Genomic DNA, 23,518 nt, shown 5'->3' with positions numbered 1-23,518 from the left:
GGAAGTGGGGAGAAGGAAATCTTAGGCGCAGTACTAAGGCCCAGAGCTCAGAAACTGCTCGCATTAATGAAATTCCCAGTCACAAACCGCGCCTAGAACAATGGGCGTTTTGAATGCTGCTCTGCTGCCAACTGAAAGAAGGGGGACTTTACAAGAACATTTTGGCCCTTGCAAAAAGCAGGGGACCAATCATGTGAATGATTTGAAGGGGCTAAAAGCAGACCACTAGTTTGGAAATGGTAATTAGGCAGGATGCAGAGATCAAGGGTGCAGGTATTGGAGGTGCCAGGCAAGCTCCCTCAGGAGCCATAAGTGGGGAGCCCAGTCTCGTGCTGCCACCCTCTGGACCTCTCACAGAGGCGGCACTCAAAAGAATGGCCTCAGGTGACAGTCGCAGTGTCTGGGTTGGTTAACATGGGGAGAGGCGGTCCTTGGGTTATTGCACTCTTGAGCCCTTTAATGCTTTATAAGTCAAAACCAGCACTTTGAACTGGGCCCAGAAACTAACTGGCAGCCAGCATAGTAGGGCCAGGATTGGCGTTATGTGCTCAAACCATCTTGCCCTGGTGAGCAACCTGGCTGCTGAATTGTGCACTAGCTGAAGTTTCTGAACCATCTTCAGAGAAAACCCCACATATAAGCTGTTGCAGAAATCTAACCTAGAGGTTAGATTTACTTGAAAGGATGGGAACTATAAATTTAAAAAGGCATAAGGAAAGCCAGAGGAAAAACCCCCCAAAACAAATGAGTATCCAGGATAAGTCCCATAACTGTTTATTCCATGCTTGTTCCATGCTTTCCCAAGTACATTGATTGGCAGAGTAAATAATGCAACTGCAGAGGTGATTCAAATTGTGTTTCTTTTTGGAAACAGGTGAAAACACTTGTAGCTATCTGGCATCACATATGCAACCTGATTAATCTCAGCTACATTCCACGTGAGCAGCTCTTCCATGCTGTGGGGTAAATACTGCTGCTCATATCACACACACACACACACACACACACACACACACAAATCAGGGACAACTGGAGATTTAAACATGAGGCAAGATCTATAGGAAACAAATATACAGCTGCAATTCTGCCTCCTTGTGAACTGAACATTTAGCGTCTACTGAAGCAGGCTTCAGGGTTTCAGAATAAAGGCAACCTAGAGCAAACTGGATACCATACAGACCTACGGTCACAAGGCACATTCCTGGAATTGCCATATGAAGATACAGTCTTCATTCTGGGTGAAGCTAAGAAATGCCATTGCTGTGCCTGTCTGAAGAGCTGAGGTGGTGAATGGGCTTCAAGGTAGAAGAAGATAATGGATTCTTAATGCAAAAGCTTCCACTTAAGACCCATCATGTGCAGAATGTGGACTTGTTTCACTCATCCAAATAAGTCGTTCCCTTCTAATGTGCATGTGTACAGAAACACTAGGCAAAGGAAACAAGAAGCCCATATCCTGCAGTTTTGGTGTTTGTTTTAGGAAAGACGCCAATACTGTTAAGGTAATTGGCTGAGCAGTAAGTGACTGCACAAACAGGCATGCTAACGAAACAAATAGGATTAGCAAGTGGATTCTGTTCAAACTCATGCTGTTTTTTAAATCAAGACCAGCACAACAGGCATAGGTGACCACTGACATTTTATCGCCTTAATAGCAGCATACTGTATCTTCTCCTAACAGCCCTTGTACACCAGCTACTGCTTGGATCAAATTTACCAAACAAGGCTTAAGAATAGAAATTTTAGCCGTGTCAAAACAACATTTTTGTGAGAATCCCTTGCCAAGGCATTAAGGATGCCCTACATTCAAGCAAAATGTGTGTGTGTGTGTGTGTGTGTGTGAGAGAGAGAGAGAGAGAGAGAGAGAGAGATATTTGGGAGGACAGTTCAAAACCATTCACAGAACAATAGCAGCAGTAGCAACAAATGGAATGGTTGTAGGGCGTTTCTAGAAGTATACTAAAAAATGTGCCTTCATGATCAGAAATCCAATCTATAAACCAAAAAGATATGCATCCATTTATTCATTTACCCAGTAAATTTACCCAGTAACTAGAGACTGTGCACTAGCATCTAAGGGGCAAAAGGTGTTCTACAGTGGGTGAGCAGGGCCCAGGAATCATAGTAAAGAGGTGAGACTTATAATGATGGGGCAGGTATGACCTCTTGCCTGCTAGAAACGCTATCTACACGTTTGATATATATTTTTTAATTAAAAAAACCCTCCCGTATGACTTTAACCTTTTCTCAGCAGCCATGAGGTCTAAAAACTTGCTGGACTCGAATGCTAAACTTCCTGATTTTATGTTCAATGTCATATTTAACATTTATTAAACTGACCCTCTAGAGTTTGCTTTGCATTGCTACAGTCTCCAGAAGCCCAAACAGTTGACACTGAAGGCACATCTTTTTTTATAAAAAAAACCCATTCACCTCCAAGAATCCTCTGAGATATGCTATATTATGAATGGGAGATGTCTCCTCTGGATCATAGTAATAATTGGTAGTAGGGACCACGGCTGCTTCTCAGATTGTAATCTATACACAGTGGAAGTGATTCCCCCCTACACACACACACTTTATGAAGATACTGGACTTCCAGCAACAACTTTTTCTGCTTCTTCTTGCTGTTTGAAGAGTGTCTGTTAATTCCTAATTGCAATCATTTCCAGTCCCCATGCACAGTGATGAAGTGGCAGAATTCAACTTCAAGTAGCTTCTACTCTAGTCAATTTCACTCTGAAGAATTAATATTTTCTTAAACAGCAAGGAACTGCTGAAAGGAGACACAACTGTGTATCACACACACACACACACACACACACACACACACACACACTCTTATATCCCACTCTTCCTCCCAAAGTTGTCCAGGTAGTCATCTTTAAAGAACTAGTGTAAATGCACACATTCTTGTTTTCAATAGACTTAAGGAAACTATTTCAAAACTACTCCTGCATTGTATGCAAGACTCACTCTAAGGGCACTATCCAGTAAGTGCCTGCAATTTTCACACCACAATGAAAACGTCTACAGCACTAGAGCTGGTCATGCTGCTCGAATCTAATCCCAGCTTCTCCTCAAAACCTGCTAAAAAAGATAGGCAATATGTACTGTATTTTTTGCTCTATAAGACTCACTTTTTCCCTCTTAAAAAGTAAGGGGAAATGTGTGTGCATCTTATGGAGCGAATGCAGGCTGCGAAGCTATCCCAGAAGCCAGAACAGCAAGAGGGATTGCTGCTTTCACTGCACAGCGATCCCTCTTGCTGTTCTGGCTTCTGAGATTCAGAATATTTTTTTTCTTGTTTTCCTCCTCCACAAACTAGGTGCGTCTGTTGGTGGTCTGGTGCGTCTTATAGAGCGAAAAATATGGTATTTATTTCTCACATTTTTCAGATGCTCAAGGTAACTCACAAACATGTTTTTAAATGATGCCATGAAAAGTTTGATACCGATAGGCACTGAATTGACCCAACAGAATAAAACGTGAAAAATAAGCAAGTCCTTTTACTGCAGCCAGTTGAATTTGTGATGCAAGCCTTAAGCTTGCCCAGGGGGAGTGTGTGTGTCTATGTGTAAATAAGAAAATAAATGGCCTCATTCCGGGCTAGAAAAAGAGTGTTGCAATATTTGACTGTATACTCCACAGTCCAAGTTTATTGCATAGATGTTCTACAAAGCATGGAGCTTGTTAGTTTACTGGAGAGATTAAAAATCAGAATCTACAAACTGAACAAACCATTTAAACCATGCTGATAGCCTAGAACTTCAACCACTTAAGATGATAACAATGCTACCACTGCTTACATTGTTTTGATCCCTTGGAATAGCTTAAGCTATTTAGGTCCTGTCAGAGCAGAGAGCTACTTAAAATCTTTAAGCTACTTGAACTGCTCTAAAGCTTTACAGCATATTTTAAATTGTGTTATGCTCTTAAGAGCATCTTAAACTTCAATGTACTCTTTAAGGCTAGGTAGTGTTGAGCCGATTTTAAGTTCCAAGAATGATCAACACTACCTTAACACTTAAGGCTAACAACTTCAAAACCTTTTTTCTTTTAAAAAAAAACTAGCTCAAAATAGAAGAAAATTATTTGCACAAAGCAAAGTCAATAACATTACAAACTGTAAGAGTAACCCTATACCTCAAGAGAATAATGCACACAGCTTACAGCTCCCAAGTTATTACCATGATTATATACAAGTAGTAGCAAGATCTTTGAAGTAAGCTGTAATTTGAATCTTAGATGTCTTCACACACACATATACACATTCTCTATAACAGAAAGAGATAGTATAGGAAAAATCCCTCCCTTGTGCATCGTCCCAATTGGTAACTAAGATTTGAGTCATGTCACCAGTCACATTACGTTCATTTCCAGTTAGGGGGCTGTTTCTCTTGCCATTCTGTCTCCTACTCAATTGAGCAAATGGAGAAACTGCCTTGTCCCTTATTCCTCTTCACCACGCAGCCACGTTGTAGAACTAGTTCTCCTCCCATTACAGTGGTGCCTCGCAAGACGAAATTAATTCGTTCCGCGAGATTTTTCGTCTTGCGATTTTATGTCTTGCGAAGCACGGACTTTGGAAAAGCTTCAAAAATCACCAAAGTCTTCAAAAACCTCAAAAAAGGCTACCACACTGCGTGCTATGAGTTGCTCCTCGAAGTGAATGCACGGTTTTAAGAAAAAGGAAACAAACTTGCAAGACAAAGGAAACAAACTTGCAAGACGTTTTCATCTTGCGAAGCAAGCCCATAGGGAAATCCGTCTTGCGAAGCAACTCAAAAAATGAAAAACTCTTTCGTTTTGCGAGTTTTTCGTCTTACGAGGCATTCGTCTTGCGAGGTACCACTGTACCTGGCTATTCCAGTTGTTACCCCAATTTCTAAAATTACATTACAGATCAGCATATGCTGTCTTCCAATTACACCTCCAAATTCAGGGATGACATTTTTTGGGAGTGGAGGAGGACATGGCAAAAAGCAACAGACATTAAAACTATGGAAAAGTAGGGCTATTTACGCTTTCCTCGTTATTTTCATTTAGTGTTCTTATTTGTCTTTATAGAGAAACATGCAGAACCTAACTCTTTACATTAAAATTTCCCTCAAAAGCTGCAAGCTTGGGTCAGAGAGAAATGGAGAACCCACCATATATACTGATTGGTTAATAGCATCATAAACTATGAGTTATAGCTATTGCATAAGCCACTCACATATGGCTTAGAGTGCATTTGAGTCCTATTTCCACAGTGGTGATGGCAGACAAGAGTTTAATTTTCTGCCACCATTTTGTCTGCACAGTGCCTTCCAGAGGAGCTACTCCAAAAGGCAAAAGACCTGTTACAATCTGACCCTTGGAGGGAAATAGTAACGTCCTAAGCTGCTTGTTGTGACCAATATGCAAAGCTCCTTGTGGATAAAACAATTTCATTCGCTCAGACAGACTCCACATTAATTAGAGAATTGCTTTTGGGTGTTCAAACTGTCTCCGACTGACATGTTCATATGGATTTATTTTGGCAACCTTTTGCAGCCTGAGAGGTAAAAGTGACCACTTGCATACTTGATCCTTGCTCATTCTGGCACATTAGACTGGCTGAGGTTGGGAGCAGGGGAGACTCTGAATGACCGAGGTTCTTACTGCTCCATTGAAAGAGGGGTCTATTCATGTGGCACAGAAAGCAAAGGCTGATCCAACTACTTATCAGTCGCAAATATGTCATTTTGGGAAGAGATATTCAAGCAAGATGTCATTTTCTTTTATATGTATCCATCCTCCATCTCTTGCTTCCATTTCATTGTTTATTTTTGTATATTCACTTTCTTGGTCTTCTGGCCCTCTGTTAGCCTTTACATCTTATTTCTAATTCTGTTTTCAAATGTTTGTGCCTTTTTGCTTACTATTCCTTATTTAAAGCATACATTACCACCTGATATTTGGTGAATTGAATCTTTTCCCTCACCTGTTTACTAATGTATGACTAAGATGCTATTGTATTAACTTTGGCATTTTCTTTCCAGTCTATTTTGTTTCTGCCAAGTGCCTAGTTGCATAGGTTATATCCTCTAATGCAGGGCTGGATAAGTGGCGACCCTCCAGGTAATTGTTGGGCTACAACTCCCAGCAACTGGACAACAATGGTCAGGAATGGCGGGAGTTGTAGTCCTGCAACACTCACAGGGCCAAAGGTTCCTCATCCTTGCTCTAATGTCATCTTTAAAAAAAAGTTTTCTAGGTATTCAGTGAACATTACAAGACCAACGTTCAGCTGCTCACAATTTAGAATATTAAAAATGTGAGTCATTAAAGCCCTCTCCAGGCATCCATCTTGTTGTAAAGGGGGGAAAGGGGGCTAGCTCTGTCCCCTGTTGCCATGCTGTAACTCTTCTGTCCACATAGAGGCTCCCAGCTTCAGAAGTTTGTCCTCCAACTTGTGAAGGGTGATGAAACAGTAATGAGGAAAGCATTAGTGCATTCATCCCTGCTACCTCCCACCTGACACACATGTTTACTTTAAAAAAAAAAATACCTAAAGAGGGTTTGAGTTTTTTAGAAATTATTGTGAATTTGCCACAAGTGAATAGGCATTACACATTTTATTACCTAAGAAAAAAGAGTTTTGAAAGCTGTTTTGTGTGACTTCATAGTATCTTGGGATAAATGCCTGTAAAAAACGGTCAACATATGCTCCAGATGTGTCCTTTGAATAAACTAACACAGTTTATCTGTACCATCAGGGGAGAAATCCTGGGAGGCTGGGATTTGGACAGCTTGAGAAACCTAGACTGCAGGAACGTGCCACTTTCTGACAGCAGTAACAAAAGAGCTACTGAGAAAAGAAAAGAAAGAACTACACAGAAGGACTTCAGCTTGCCAAGGTGAAATAAGAGTATTCTAAATATGTTAGGGGAAAGGTGAGTTAATAAGAACGTCCATTCATTGGTGAAGAAAAGGAAAAATGACTCAGGTGGCTTTATTTAGCAAAAACAAAAAAGCTAGAGCATCTTGCACAATAAAGGGAAGAATTTTAATGACAAGAGTTATCATCAAAAGGAGGTAATCAAATAAACCAAACTTGTATTTGATAGTAAGTACACAACACAAAGGGGTATTAATAAAGCTGGTAAATGAAATGCATTGGATTTACCTATTGATTCTGTCATTATATAAAACTGGAGTGATATTCAGAACCACATATGAATAATAACTCCATAAGGAAATGGCAGACAGAATTTGTCAACTGGCAGTCTCCTGGATCTTTTTAAAAAAGTAACCAAATAAGAGAAAAATAGATCCATTAACATCTAAAAGGAGAATGAATAACCAGAAAGATTTATATGTTTGTTTTGTTTATTTATTTGGCTATATGGATATGAAAGTAAAAAAAGGTAAAGGGACCCCTGACCATTAGGTCCAGTTGTGGCCGACTCTGGGGTTACGGCGCTCATCTCGCTTTATTGGCCGATGGAGCTGGCGTACAGCTTCCGGGTCATGTGGCCAGCATGACTAAGCCGCTTCTGGCGAACCAGAGCAGCGCACGGAAACGCCGTTTACCTTCCCGCTGGGGCGGTACCTATTTATCTACTTGCACTTTGACGTGCTTTCGAACTGCTAGGTTGGCAGGAGCAGGGACCAAGCAATGGGAGCTCACGATTCGAACCGCTGACCTTCTGATCAGCAAGTCCTAGGCTCTGTGGTTTAACCCACAGCGCCACCCGCGTCCATTAGATATGAAAGTAGTGATATGTTAATATTATTACTATAAACTACCAAGTGCCAAATATACTCAGAAAAGTCCTTGGCATACTCAGAGAAAGCTGCTCAATATGTGAATGCTCTTCAGCACACTGAAATGATTTAAGATCCACAAAGACTCCAGGGTTTTATATTCAACATGACAAGCAGACTGGACTGCTAAGTTGCCCATTTACTTCTACATTGAAAATATCTGAGCTGTCTAGCTACAAGCAAGGAGCATCACATTAGTCAATGCTTTAACATATCCCAGGGGTACAGAAAGCAGCAAGCAAAATAATTCACATACACACTGTACAAGAAGCTTGCGGCTATTAAATAAGCTGATCCTAAATCCATAAACATGTAGGAAAGGTACCACAGGAATGCAAAAGCAAAATTTCCTTCTGTTAAATGCCTGTGTCCACTTTAATAAAAGTAAGTATGCCACAAAATTCTCCCATTTTGTGTTCTGTCCGCAAAGACAAACATACTAATGCTTGGTCCAACCTTTTATTGCCATGGTAACTTTGAAAATAAGGATTCAATCTATGGGATCTCTAAGCAATTTGTTGGGTCGGATGGCTAACCTATGTCAGCTAAGAATGAGACCACTATAATAATAATAATAATAATAATAATAATAATAATAATAATAATTTATAGCCTGCCCTCCCCAGCCAAGGCCGGGCTCAGGGTGGTTAACAAGCAATAATAAAAACAAGTTGAATGAATACAATTTAAAAACAAAATTAAAATACAACATTAAAATATTAAAATGTAGCCTCATCGCAGGAGGAGAAAGGAAAAGAAAAAAGAAAGAGGGGGAGGGAATCAAACTGGCTCCAAGCCAAAGGCCAGGTGGAACAACTCCATCTTACAGGCCCTGTAGAAAGAAAGCAGACCCTGCAGGGCCCTGGTCTCATGAGGCAGAGCGTTCCACCAGGCCGGAGCCAGAGTTGAAAAGGCCCTGACTCTGGTTGAAGCTAATCTAACTTCCTTAGGGCCCGGGACCACTAGGGTGTTGCTATTTATGGACCTTGAGGCTCTCCGTGCGGCATACCAGGAGAGGCGGTCCCGTAGGTACAAGGGTCCTAGGCTGTGAAGGGCTTTAAAGGTCAAAACCAGCACCTTAAATCTGACCCTGTACTCCACCGGGAGCCAGTGCAGCTGGAAAAGCACTGGGTGAATATGCTCCCATGGCAGAGACCCTGTGAGGAGCCTTGCTGCAGCATTCTGCACCCGTTGGAGTTTCTGGGACAGCTTCAAGGGCAGCCCCGCATAGAGCGAATTACAGTTGTCAAGCCTGGAGGTGACCGTTGCATGGATCTCTGTGGCCGGGGCAGGGCGGGAAAGGTAAGGGACCAACTGCTTGATGCAGCGAAGGTGGTTACAGAACCTCCATCTAGCCTTCAACAGTCACCTTGGCCAAGAATGCTTACACTTAAAATGTAAACAATGCATCAGGGTCTCTAATGACTGAAGAGGCTGGCAGGTAAATGGTGTTAGTCACCAGACACACATGACAGATAAATACATTGGGGCTATATACCAAAAACTAGGTGAAAAATAAGCTGCCCTCACAAAATGATGTGTGGTTATGAAGAAATGAAGTGGCACAGAAAAGCAATCTCAGGATCATAGTATAATTGTATTTTAAATTACATTTTTTAAATTTGTGCTTATGATAATTCTGTATTCTATATCATGCATATTGATATAATATTTAGAGCACTGACGCCAGCCCATAAGCTAGGATTATTCTTTTCAGCTTAGTCAACAATACATGGGGGAAATCCAAACTTTGGCTGAAAACTTTACAAACTTGAAATAAATAATGGTTACTTCTCTCTTTGGAGTCACTTCATGATAATTGGATATATTTCCTTACTGCCCTTCAGGGAACATATGTGCACATCTAAGTACAATTAGAGAACCATTTTTACTTAGTCTCCTGTTCACAAAACATCTTACAGATAAAAATGAAAGAAGGACCTGGTGCACAGGACAGGCAAGGGTTTGGGTTCATGAAAAGGATGAGAGCCTTGGGCATTAATTTGGGGTACACCAACCCTTGTTATTAGCTGTATATTAGCTACTTCCACAAACGAGAGGGCATTTTCTGTGGTAGCAGCCCAACTTTGGAATGAAATATGGAGGCACCCTGCCACCAACATTACAAATTTTTCGCTGCTATTTGCCCATGCATTTTAGATTATTGATGGTTCTGAGGAACTGCATCCTTTTATTCCATTTTTAAGCTTTTGGGGTTTTTATCTTGTATTTTGTTGCCAGTTTTAAATTGTATCTTTATGTTGTGTGAATATTATTCATATTTCTGTATGCTAACCTGGAGTCCCTGGTTAAAAAATAATGTAATTCTAAATCAATATACCGTATTTTTCGCTCTATAACACGCACCTGACCATAACACGCACATCGTTTTTAGAGGAGGAAAACAAGGGAAAAAACATTCTGAATGAAACAGTGGGTGTATCATTTTTGGGCTTCATGCTGTAGCCACAGACATGTGATCTGATGGTGAATTTGGGGTGACCCAATGCAAAGATCCTGAGAATCCCTGTGGATCCATGCTTTGTAACCACATTTTTGCACCATTGCAGCCCCAGGCAACAGTGGGTGCGTGATTTTTTTGGTGCAGGCTGTAGCCATGGACATGCTATGTGATCTGATGGTGAATTTGGGGTGACCCAATGCAAAGATCCTGAGAATCCCTGTGGATCCATGCTTTGTAACCACATTTTTGCACCATTGCAACCCCAGGCAACAGTGGGTGCATGATTTTTTTGGTGCAGGCTGTAGCCATGGACATGCTATGTGATCTGATGGTGAATTTGGGGTGACCCAGTGCAAAGATCCTGAGAATCCCTGTGGATCCATGCTTTGTAACCACATTTTTGCACCATTGCAGCCCCAGGCAACAGTGGGTGCGTGATTTTTTTGGTGCAGGCTGTAGCCATGGACATGCTATGTGATCTGATGGTGAATTTGGGGTGACCCAGTGCAAAGATCCTGAGAATCCCTGTGGATCCATGCTTTGTAACCACATTTTTGCACCATTGCAGCCCCAGGCAACAGTGGGTGCGTGATTTTTTTGGTGCAGGCTGTAGCCATGGACATGCTATGTGATCTGATGGTGAATTTGGGGTGACCCAATGCAAAGATCCTGAGAATCCCTGTGGATCCGTGCTTTGTAACCACATTTTTGCACCATTGCAGCCCCAGGCAACAGTGGGTGCGTGATTTTTTTGGTGCAGGCTGTAGCCATGGACATGCTATGTGATCTGATGGTGAATTTGGGGTGACCCAATGCAAAGATCCTGAGGATCCATGTGGATCCATGCTTTTTAACCACGTTTTTGCACCATTGCAGCCCCAGGCAACAGTGGGTGCGTGATTTTGGGGGGGCAGGCTGTAGCCATGGACATGCTATGTGATCTGATGGTGAATTTGGGGTGACCCAATGCAAAGATCCTGAGGATCCATGTGGATCTATGCTTTGTAACCACATTTTAAGTGGGGAGCGAAGGAAAAACAAAGAAGGGACATGAGAGGGGTGTGCAGAGAAGCAGCTGGCTAAGAATGCAGGAGAGGGATTTAACGGGAGGGAGGAAAGAAAGGCAAATGTTTCCCCCCACCCAAGCCAGCCATCTCTCTCTCTCTCTCTCTCTCTCTCTCTCTCTCTCTCTCTCCCCCTCCATCCCTCCCTCCCTCCCTCCCCCTCTCTCTCTCCCTCCCCCCCTCTCTCTCCCTTCCCCCATCTCTCTCCCTCTCCCCCAGCAGCACTGGAGCACAGAGAGGAATTCCCCTCTGCTTGCCTGGAGGGGAGGGGCTTTCCCTGCTCTTTGTTCCGTTTCAGCAAACACAGCAACAAGACAGAGGAGGGTGGGCAGTAAGACCCTGAGGCAGAATGCAGGAAAGCAGCCGCTTCCTCTTTTCAGATTTCCCTTCTCCGTGAAGCGCCGCGATTTGATTTTTGCCTGATTTTTCGGTTCCAGGGACCACACATTCGCTCTATAACACGCACAGACATTTCCCCTTCCTTTTTAGGAGAAAAAATCTGCGTGTTATAGAGGGAAAAATACAGTAACCACCAAGTAGCCCACACAGCAATAAACAAACAACTTTGACACCACAATATACCCTGGCCAAGATACAAATGGATTAATGAAGTTCTTTTAATCACACTCAATTCCTTTCTTTTCTCCCTCCCCCTCCCTCCCCCATGGTACTTCTTTTGTATATTTAGGCTATTGGAAGAAATCAACTTCCTTTGCAATCTCATACTTTCTTCTATTAGACATTATGACAGGGGAAGCTAGATGTACAGCAGACATGCATCTAGCTTTGTTACATCGAACCATATTTATCTATTATCTGACACCATAATATTCCACACTCCCCTTGCTAGCCAGTGATGAGAATGGATGGTGAGGAAATAAGGATTGTTGATAACAGGACACAGGGGGTAATTAAACACGTGACTGCTGTTTCCTACAGCAGCTGCATGTTTAGCACGAAGTTTGGTTTGGGTCATAGAAAACAGACATCCACACATGAGCAACATTTGTAATTCCACATAAATGAATGTCAACTTTTCAAAGGCGCCATAAAAAAGTGTGTTCAATTAAGACAGGCCAAACCAAATAACGACTAACAAGGTCACCCAAAATTTAGGGAACTTCGGACGTGTGATTTGCATTGTACTGAATACTACATACATATTGGGGCTTCTTTCCTATTAGAAGTCATATTTAAGCCCACGGACAAAGATGTGAGAAAATATAGAAGCCTAAATGAACATTCCTCCAGTTAACTTACTCATTTACCATTTCTAAGCTGCTGCCTCTTAACAAACAAACAAGAAAAGTTAACTTCATAGCTATATTATGAGTCACCTGGGTAAGAGAAGGGTACAGTATTATCAAATGCAAAAGGAAGAAAAAACAGGGAGGCTGACACATGAGTTTTGGAAAGCTATATTATACCTGATAGGTATATTATATTTGCTCAATGGTTCCTGCTTTTCATAAACTTCAAAGATTAAAGATGAAATATGAAGTTATAGTAATTTTAAAGGAGGAAACAAGCACCACAATAGTTATCAGGGGGAAAATTAATCTCTGAAAGTTTCGTTATAATTGAGGATGAACTGCTGATAGAAAATTCCTATGAACTAAGGGAAGAAGGCCCTCAGGCTCTAAACCAAGCACTTACTCCGGTCGGCAAATCACCAGGTCCCCCTTATTAGTGCCATATGCCAATCCCAAGCCTGGTTCAGGCAGCCAGCGAGCAGAATTTATGCTGACGTGTCTCCTTTGGTCAGCAGGCATTGGGTACAAGACGTTGAATACTCTCTGAAAGGGAAAAAAAACCACATACATTAATGCTTCAAACAGGTAACAGCAAGTTGCCAAAAGACCAAAATTATGTCAGCAATTCAGGAACAAGGACAATAAACATTAAACAACCTGAATAAAAAGTTAGCCACACAGCAGTCTTTCTGAAATGGGGAAAGGGACTGCAAGATGCCGTTGGGGTAAGAAGATGGAAAGAGCTGGATCAGGTTAATGGTCAAGCATCCTCTTTCTCACAGGGGCCAACCATAAGTTAACCATGTGACGTGCTACTTGCATCGGGAAGTTTTTAATGTTTGATGCTTTATTATGTTTTATATACTGTGGTACCTCGGGTTAAGTACTTAATTCATTCCGGAGGTCCGTACTTAACCTGAAACTGTTCTTAACCTGAAGCACCACTTCAGCTAATGGGGCCTCCTGCTGCTGCCGCACCGCTGGAGCACGATTTCTGTTCTCATCCTGAAGCAGTTCTTAACCTGAAGCACTATTTCTGGGTTAGCAGAGACTGCAACCTGAAGCGTATGTAACCTGAAGCGTATGTAACCCGAGGTACCACTGTATTCTGTAAGCCGTCCAGAGTGGCTGGAGAAACACAGCCAGATGGGTGGGGTATAAATAATAATAATAATAATAATAATAATAATAATACATGTAGGATGGAGAACTTTAGTGATGTATGCAGTTCACTACTGCACAACAATGCAGAAGTTAGAATGCACCAGCAGAATGAGGCAGCAGAGAATACAATACTGTTGGCCAGAAATCAGGAGAGGTGTTCAAGGCAATAGCATATTGCGGTATAAGTATTGTGACAGCTGATATCCAGCAGTGCTCATATCCCACTGTATCTTGATGAACACCCTTACCACTGCTTTCCATCCACCCTCTGATCCTCTAGGAATCTCTTTTGCAATATATCTTCTACTATACCTACCATAGTGAGCTTGTAGGTCAACATTTATTGTCTATAGAATTATAGCAACAACAATGGCACATCAATAATGTTGCACACCAACAAAAGGCAACCCTACTAGAATATCAAGTGACTCTTCTCAAATGTTTCTGCCAAAAGATATTCATCAGTGCTCTTTGGCCTTTTATTTTGCTCAGCAGAGTAAGAGACATTCAGTGTCAACTGAGCTGCTGTCTAGTCCCTGGTGTTCTCTACAATACTTACACAATCTCAGCATATTTGGCCTATTCTTTTCTTCTTTTGACTAGGTAGTGAAGAATCCTATGTATACTGATAGCATCAGTTGCCATGGAGATTATGTTATGCACTCTAATTTTAATGGGGTTATGATAGCAGAAAGGCATTTATAAGAGCAAAGCAGCACTTATTCAGAAAACAAGCATTGTTTGAAGTGTGACAGAATGAAAAGAACACACCCCATGATTATACTGCAAACCTATTTCATAAACAAACAGTTTCTTTTGGGCAATTGCCTCCTGTTAAGGAACAGCAGCTAGCAGATCTGGTTTCCAAGGCTTGCCTCCATGTCTTGCATTTGCTATACTACACACTCACTTGTTCACATGTCACCTAAACCATACTGAATGGATTTATTGTGATCATGCCTGTATGATCTGTGTTTATCCTCCTTGCTAGCATGAGGAAGAAGCAAATCATAATTTTCAGTTTAGTGTTAAGCCTCAACCAGAGATCATGCTTTCTCAAGTTCCCAAAGCATGATCTGTAGCTAAGGCTGGGTCTCGTCTTACTGAATTAAGTTTTTGGGAGCAAAAGAATACATAATCCCTAACTGACTGTAATGCCAAGTCAGGGATCATGGCTTATTTCCTCTGCAGGCTAGTGGGAAACAGACATACAGACCAGAAGAACATTATCACAGTACATCAATAACTGTAGTTTACTCAGATATGCAAACTGAGTGTTTGCTACATTGTTAATTGCTGTACATCTTCCGCCAATTGAAGACCTCAGGTTTCTCAAGAACATTTATCTGGGTTCATGCTTTAGGTTAGTGGCCAACTAACATATATACACACCTACTCACAGGCTGGCATACTTAAATTTAACAACTGTGTTCCCTAACAGTTTGCACATGATTTTAAAAAAACACCAAACTGAATGAATTTCACTTGCATGCACATAAAAGTTACCAACAACTTCTTATTTGCAGAGATAACTTTCCTACTTTCCCCACATTACCAGCAGCATGATAGCAGCACAAACCCCACACCCCTACCCCCTTCTACCCTTTCCCCATTGTGGCTTAATACATTCTACATCAGGCTTCCTCAACCGTGGCCCTCCAGAGGTTTTTGGCCTGCACTCCTATGATCCCTAGCTAGCAGGACCAGTGGTCAGGGATGATAGGAATTGTAGTCTCAAAACATCTGGAGGGATGAGGTTGAGGAAGCCTGTTCTACAAGTACAACACTCACTTTACTAATACAGGGACCGATAACTGCAATACTTCGTAAGACTATATAGTACACTCTTGCTACACTCCTGGTCACAAAACTATACGAAGTTTGTAAGGCACTTCAGAACTCTCAACCAGATTGATTTCATAGTAAAACAGTACTGTATGGCATAATAAGCTCTTAGTGTTGATGCTATAATGTGAAATATATGACTGAGAAGAATTATGTTCAAGTAAGGAAATTTACCTGGTGAGGGTTCATTTAGTCACACAGCAGTGCTCACCAATCTGTAGCGAATCTGTAGTGCCTGCTTTGTCATCATCTTAAAATCCATATAACTTTGGGTCAAGGTCTTGAGTATGACTTAACTGAGTGTATGAGAGTTAAGCAGTCACTGTTCACTAGTGTACGGATAGTGAAACTGTGGCCCTCCTGATGTTGGTCTACTATGCTGATCGGCCCCAGCCAGCATGGCCAACAACCAGGGATGATGCAAGTTGTCATCCAACAACATCACCCTAAGAACCACAGATTCCCTACCCCTGCACTGGTGAGGGAGAACCCCTCCCATTTCTTCCTGTCCATCTAGGTTTGACTAGCAGTCATATTCCATGATGGCAGCTGAACTAGCAGTTCTGCTGGCACTAAATGCAGGCATAATGAATGTTTTCCATCTAGTAGCAGAAGTGCCTAAGATTTCAGTATCAGACCCCGTGGAGCTATAAGGGAGTTGATGGATAGAATAGCTGATGGCAAAGGCAGAAAGAAGAGAACAGTGATAGATGGCAGAGGACAGTGTGACATGGTCAGTGAAAGAGAAAATGAAGGGGCAAGTAAGTTGGAAATGGAACAGCAATTCTCCATGTGCACTTTATGTGATAAGCTGGTTAAATTATTTCACTGATGAGTTTGAAGTTTGGAGGCCATGGACAGTTTTTTCTCTCTTGTCCACTGTGCCTCCATGCACTAGTGCTTTTTGACACAGCAGTCATAGTGTCACTAGAAATGTATGTCTCAGATTATTCCTAATAATCATTGTTATCGCTTGCCACTTAAAGCAACATTTGAAGGCAGGCACTGAAGTCTGTGAAGAGAAAGATATAGACTCAAAAAACAAAGTGATGTTTGCAATAGAATAAGCATTGGTCATTTCTCCTTTTCTCCTAGCTAGGGAGAAATTTAAAATCCACTGTGCACTTCAGGATAGCTAAAAGTGGAGTAATAGTTTCTTGGCTTTCCCTGAAGCTATGAAGCCAAGTATAGGTAATGGTGACCTCAAGATATTTAAGAACAAGACACCATGACTCAGCTTTTTCAAAAATAGTACTTTCTGTTTTAAAAAGGCTAGAAATTTTCAGTTCTTTTCTTCATTTACTTATTCTGCTACGAACTTCTGCCCAGATGAATACATATCACTACGTCATCAATATATGGTTGACGTATAGTCTTGCATATTGTTCTACTGAGGCCCAGCTGGCTGAGAGGGGAGGATGAACTGACAGCTGTAAGTACATCCTCTGCTTTTGCCATTGTAACTTTGGCCATATCTTCACCAAACTGGATTTTTGCTGTATTCTGTATTTTGACAGTTAAGCAAATTGCTGAAAGGTGTAGTTCATAAGTTGTTGTACATACAAGGCTAAGAAAAAGGACTGTCAATATTTTTTCCCGTAAAATGACAGTTTTTGCTAGCCTATTATAAGATTAGTGGCTGTTAGAACAATTTGCTAGAGATCAGCAGTAGCTTGGGGCAGAATCCTGTTTGGCTCAGTTTCTATTTCTATCTGAACTAGCTGCCAAACACTCATCCATCTCCTGTCATTCAATGGCAGGATCTTCAAGATTTCTGCTGCATTTCCTCTTTGATCTGCCCTCCACCCCCGCAATGAACACAGCCTATTGTCTAGGTTAGGTCTATTTTCTAGATTCACTTGCTTTCCGGTTTTTAGTTTCAGGAATTGCTTTTGCAATTGGGCTACTGGGAGAAACAGGCAAGAAAGTGAGCCAATGAGACACTCAGTTAGTCACAAGCCAAGTACATTTCCCAGTGGAAGTTACATTGTGTGACTGTTCCCCTGAAAACCAGTCCTTGTCAATTTCCTTCTAACTGCTTGCTAGTCAGTTAAAAATACCTCCTTAAATGATTATTTCCCTGCTCTTAAGAGATACCATGTGGTGCCTCCTAAAGCACCCTCAGAGACAGCTTAATGAGTGACTCAACAGTTGGCAGGTCAGCAATAAACTATGATTTTTTTTTAAAAGCAGGATTAAAAAAAAACAACTACCAAGAGATGGCAGTGCTTTAGCTGTATTTGTTGTGCAGTATTCGTCTCATAGGCCATACATATATTAGAGAATAAATGAGCACATAGCTCTATAGCATATATTCATAAAACATTCTGAGCAACTATTAGCATTCTCGGGGCTGTACTGTTTCAGCTGTTTTGGGAAAATAATGCACCCATCCATTTTATGTTTGAAGTTGGCTTTGTCACATCTTATTGATTTTCTAAGGATTAATTTCAGACTCAAATCCACTTCATTCAAACCATGCTTCCTAAGGACAAAATGAATATACATTATATTGAAGGCTTGAATCTAATTGTAATTTGTTATGATACCTGAGGATGCTGTAAATCCAGGAGTCACTCTGGTGCTTAGGATGGTTAGCATGCCTATAAATTTAGATATAGCCTCCTAGCCAATGATTAGTGGAGTAAGGGCATCTGTTGAACAGAGCATCTGTCTGTCTGTCTGTCTGTCTGTCTGTCTGTCTGTCTGTCTGTCTGTCCTAATGCCCCAGGAAGCTGACTACTAAATTCAGCACCTCTCTCCAAAATCTTCCAGATGGACTATGATTCAACATAAACAAGCCAACAGCCACAAATACGGATAAAGTTTCTTAACGCTACCTTTCTCAATATGAATTTAGTTTCATTTGACTGCATTTAATAAGATTGATTAAAGGTAAAGGTAAAGGTAAAGGTACCCCTGCCCGTACGGGCCAGTCTTGACAGACTCTGGGGTTGTGCGCCCATCTCACTTAAGAGGCCAGGGGCCAGCGCTGTCCGGAGACACTTCCGGGTCACGTGGCCAGCGTGACATCGCTGCTCTGGCGAGCCAGAGCCGCACACGGAAACGCCGTTTACCTTCCCGCTGGTAAGCGGTCCCTATTTATCTACTTGCACCCGGAGGTGCTTTCGAACTGCTAGGTTGGCAGGCGATAAGATTGATTAGTATCTTGTAAATGAGTAGTACCTCCATTACAGCAAAAAATTCTACTAGAATTTCAAAAGGAATAAAGGCAAGTGTTCCTGTGAAGCCTCATTATCTGTCTTCTTTCCCTCTTTCTTGCTTTAACTTATTCATAGATTCCGCCATCACCCCACTTCTTATAAACACAAAATAAAGGGGGGATGATCTGTTTCACTATTCTTCCTTTGAACAAATAAATTTGCTCCTTTTAAAACTCCTTTATAACAGGGTCCTTGTTGAGATTTAGAGGCTTTCTACATTGGCATGGCACATACTGTATTTTTCGCTCTATAACACACACTAGACCATAACACGCACGTAGTTTTTAGAGGAGGAAAACAAGAAAAAAATATTCTAAACGAAATAGTGGATATATGATTTTTGTGGTTCATGCTGTGGCCACAGGCATGTGATCTGACAGTGAGTTTGGAGTAGCCCAATGCAAAAATCCTGAGGATCCATGTGGATCCATGCTTTGTAACCACGGAGGAGGGAAGGAAGGGGAACCATGGATCCTCTGCTCACGACTGCAGATCCCCCCCGCCACCCGCAGGCATTCGCTCCATAACACGCACAGACATTTCCCCTTACTTTCTAGGAGGAAAAAAGTGAGTGTTATGGTGCAAAAAATACAGTAATTTACCCCATAGGCAGGACAGTGGTGGTAAACAATGTTCAACTGGGTTTAAAAGCAGGGAATTTATTATGCCTTTCATGGTGCAAAAAAAAAACAAAAAAACAAAAACCAAAGCACGTGAGAAACCATATATGAATGCTTTCCCCAGGTGTTCTTCCAATCTGAACAAGCTGTAAGCGACCAGGGTTGTGTACATTTAGGTTGCCTGAAAAATCTTCCCATTCTCCAGCACAGGGGTAGCTAACCTTTTTCAACCTGTGGGCTGCATTGACTGTCAGCCAGCCTTCCATGGTCACATGCCAGTGGTTGGTGCAGCAAATGTATATTCACATGCATATACTGTGCTCTCTTTCCTCTCTTTCTTAGATACACAATCATACACACATAAACATGCAGGCAGACAAAAGTGCACACATAGTGTTTCTAGCCTTCTCTATCCCAGTGCTAGGATGGTGGTGGCAGCTGGAAATGCTGGGGTTTTGTTTTTTTACTTTACACAGATCATTTTGTGCAAAGGGAACAGGCAACATCTCTCCCCACCCTAATTCTAGCACGGGTATACTACCTTGAGCTCCTTAGAGGAAAGGCAGGATATAAATACATTGAGAAATTATTTTTATTTTAATTTTAAGGGTGAGAAACATTCAGATTCTGAGACAATGTTATATGCAGGCTATTTCACAGGTGGCTAAGTGTTCATGGTCATTTCTCCCCGACTTTCTTCCTCCTGCTGTCTACGGAGTTCTGATCAAATTACCTTAAGCTTGAGCATTTGTTGCAGCTTAGCTGTAGCAAATCCTCTTTTATTAATAGAAGAGAAAATTTTACATTCATTCCTGTTGGAAAATAAATAAATAAAAACAAACCAATTCTAAAAAAATAAATTACAACACTACAGGAATAATAATTATAGTAACTAATTCTTCAGCTCACTTCTGCATTTTCTCTAAGGGAGAAAACATGAAAAAAAAACCTATGAAAACATAGGTCATCCTTCCTATATCACCTTCCTATGCAAATATCCGACTCTCAATATTAAGCAAAGAGGATATTGTGCAAGGTATAAAGCAGCAGCTCTCCAAAGGTCTTTTGCAGACCTGCTATCTGACCTTATTTTCATTAACTGGAGATGCAGGGATGTGGAGCTGGGATGTTCTATGTGCAAAGCATATACACTCAGGTAGTCCTCCTATAAAATATACCATTGTATTCTAGAATAACCATGCTAGCTTGTTACTGCAAGACACAGAGTTATAGTATCTTACAGGATAGCACGCTTATAATTTGGACATATGAAGCTGCCTTAGGTTAGTTTATGATAAAAGTCTTTCACACCACCCAATTGATCATGGCATGCATTTCATAGGAAGGAATTTACTGAATCTCTTGATATGTATCATTCTAAAATCCAATTGCTTTCAGGGCTTGAAATGTTTTTGGGATGAATTCAACACTGCACTATGTTGATCGTTCTGCAGGGCAAGCATTTCTGGGGGTTCTCCTGCCTCCCCCCCCCCAGCCTGGACTTAAAACTTGTGCAATGGTGCTCCTTCACCCCCCACAATGTATATCAAAGTGGGTTCTGGGGAGAGTTTTAAAGAACCCACTGCCCTGGAACAGCACATTTGCCCCATTTGGCAAGCTGAAATGCTTGCTCTGAGGGAACTACTGGAAGGGCTTGTCGTTGAATTCCTTCCAAATACTTTACAAATTTCTTGCCTAGCTTTTCCTGAGCTACAATTGGGGAACACCCAACAACCACTGAGTCTTGTGATGACATTATTTCATTAAGTCAAAAGTGGGAAACACTTGTTGGGGCAGATCTTGAGCTCTCTTTTCCTCCCTGGGCCACTTTAACTGGTGGACAGGGTTGTCTTTTTTGTCAAACGCCTGACTGTCAAGTGACTCAACTTCAAAGGAAAGGATCAGCAGCACATTCCTTTGCAGCCTGGCCTGAGTTCAAGCAGTCACTTCAAAGGAAAAAACGTTCCTTTTGGTTTGATCTTAAGATGGACTTGTCTTTGGCACCAAACTTAAAAAGAGCCAAATGCAACTCCTACTTGCCAGGGAACAACTGGACGTGCACATTAAGGCTCCCACACACCTGGTGTCACAGATAATATCAGGTGTGGGGCAAGTAGGCATGGTTTGGTGAAAACAAACTCACAGGCCAAATTAGTTCCCCTGCCAGGCGAATTTGGCCTGTGGGCTGGAGGTTCCCCATTGCTGCATTAAGTTAAAATACTTTAACCTGAATTGAATCAGGACATGGTGTTTGGCCTTTCAGATAAATTCAGTTCCAACAATAGAGTACATCTTTGCCAAGATTAGCTGCAAGCTCGACTTCCTATATTTATACCTCAACCCCTAACAAAGCTTCATGCAGGTAGCAATTTAAAGCCTATTACAACACACTAAAACTCTAACCTTCCTGCAAGCTTAACCCTAGTACTGAAATCCAGCCCCAAAAAATTACATCTTACAATATTTTTCTGAAAGATGCTCAAGATTCGGGCAATTTCAAAGCGAAGGAAGCTCTGTGACTGAGTAGGGAAAGCAGAAGAAGCAAACAATTCCAAATCCCTCTTTGCACCCTGCCCGAATATAGCAAAATATGGTCTCTCAGTTATCCCACCAACAGCCAGCACATTTCAGACCTACATGACTTATTTCATAATTTTAGAATTTAAACCTCATAAAATACAAATAATGAATGTGCAATAGACCCAAAATCCCCCTACATGCCAAAACCAACATCTAACACATTGTGGCCCCACCAAATGATTAGCTTACCTATTCAGGCTATACTTCCATGATCAACAAGCAAACATTTGAAAAACAACCTTAATTAATATTGCGGTTTTATTACAAAACTTGAAAGTACACAGAGTTACATTCAAAACTCATCATTTAAGAAGGTATGCCAATTATCGGTTTATGCACTTTTTATTGTTGCGCTCAAAGGTGATCATTAAAAAATAAATCACAGTTTTATTGTGTTCCCAATTGTTTGTCAGGTCTTTGATTACAAAGTGAGAGGGAAATAAATGAAGCAGGAAAAAAACTTCAGAGAAACACTTGATACCATGAAATCTAGAAACGTCATTCAAACTTTCTCAGACTTGACACAGTCACAAACATGAGATTTTAATAAATGAGCCAAACAACAGAAACAGAGGTCCCTAAATTTGGAACCAATTGTATTTAACTTTTTAGTTCATCATATGTACAAAGGGAACATCATATTAGTGGAAGTAAATACTCTTAACATTTTTAAAGAATAGACAGTACTAGGCTGGAAAAGACCAGAAGTCAAATGTATACTGGTGGCGGTGTGGAACTAATACAGTGGTAGCTCGAGTTACAAACACTACAAACTCCGCTAACCTGGAAGAGTTACCTCGAGTTGAGAACTCTGCCCCAGGATGAGAGTGGAAATCATGTGCCAGAGGCGCAGTGGCAGCAAGAGGTCCTATTAACGAAACCACGCCTCTAGTTAAGAACAGTTTCAGGTTAAGAATGGACCTCTGGAACGAATTAAGTTCGTAACTAGAGGTACCACTGTATGTTACTTCCTAATCAAATTCTCATGTAACCTTTAGAGCAAGAAATAAGGAACAAATCCACACTACCATTAGACTTGAAGGAGTTAGCATGAAGGGGCACACAACATTGTTTAAGTGTGGTTTTCCAAAGCATAATCAGGTATTACAGCAGATTAACTGGAGTTCCACAAGTATAGTCTGATTATCTGTTCAAAAAGGTCTGGAGGAAAGTGTGAGCAGCACAACTTTCACAATTAATTGTAAACTGGTGTGGGTATTAGTGTGTGCATAGTAATTAAATTTTTGAGACATGCCAGAAACAGGAAGCTCTCAAGAGAGATTGAAAGTGACCAATAAAATTGAATGCTAAACTCATAATAAAAATGAAACTAGATAAGAATCAATGAGATAAAACTCAAAATGATAATTCAGGCTGAATACAACAGGTTATTTGAATAATTAATCTACAGGGATCATGCTCGTCACAGATCTACAAAGAGATTAATTTATAGTAAAGTCTGTGAAGACAATTTTCACTGAATAATCTTATCTTCAGGGTGCTCCTCTAA

General features: G+C 41.2%; 1 protein-coding gene across 3 annotated transcripts in view; it reads right to left on the bottom strand.

The window, feature by feature from the left end:
* AMBRA1 (autophagy and beclin 1 regulator 1) overlaps positions 1-23,518 on the bottom strand; it is a 160,182-nt gene that overhangs the window by 20,002 nt on the left and 116,662 nt on the right. For all 3 annotated transcript variants that reach the window (XM_079950766.1, XM_079950768.1, XM_079950767.1), the window contains one exon: positions 12,979-13,118. In XM_079950766.1, the coding sequence (XP_079806892.1) occupies positions 12,979-13,118 (140 nt within the window). The remainder of the gene's footprint in view (positions 1-12,978; positions 13,119-23,518) is intronic.

This window comes from Podarcis cretensis, assembly GCF_951804945.1.
Source record: "Podarcis cretensis genome assembly, chromosome: 1".
In the NCBI taxonomy this organism is placed as follows: Eukaryota; Metazoa; Chordata; class Lepidosauria; order Squamata; family Lacertidae; genus Podarcis; species Podarcis cretensis.
Note: the sequence above shows the minus strand (reverse complement) of the source record. Positions and strands in the feature narration are given on the sequence as shown.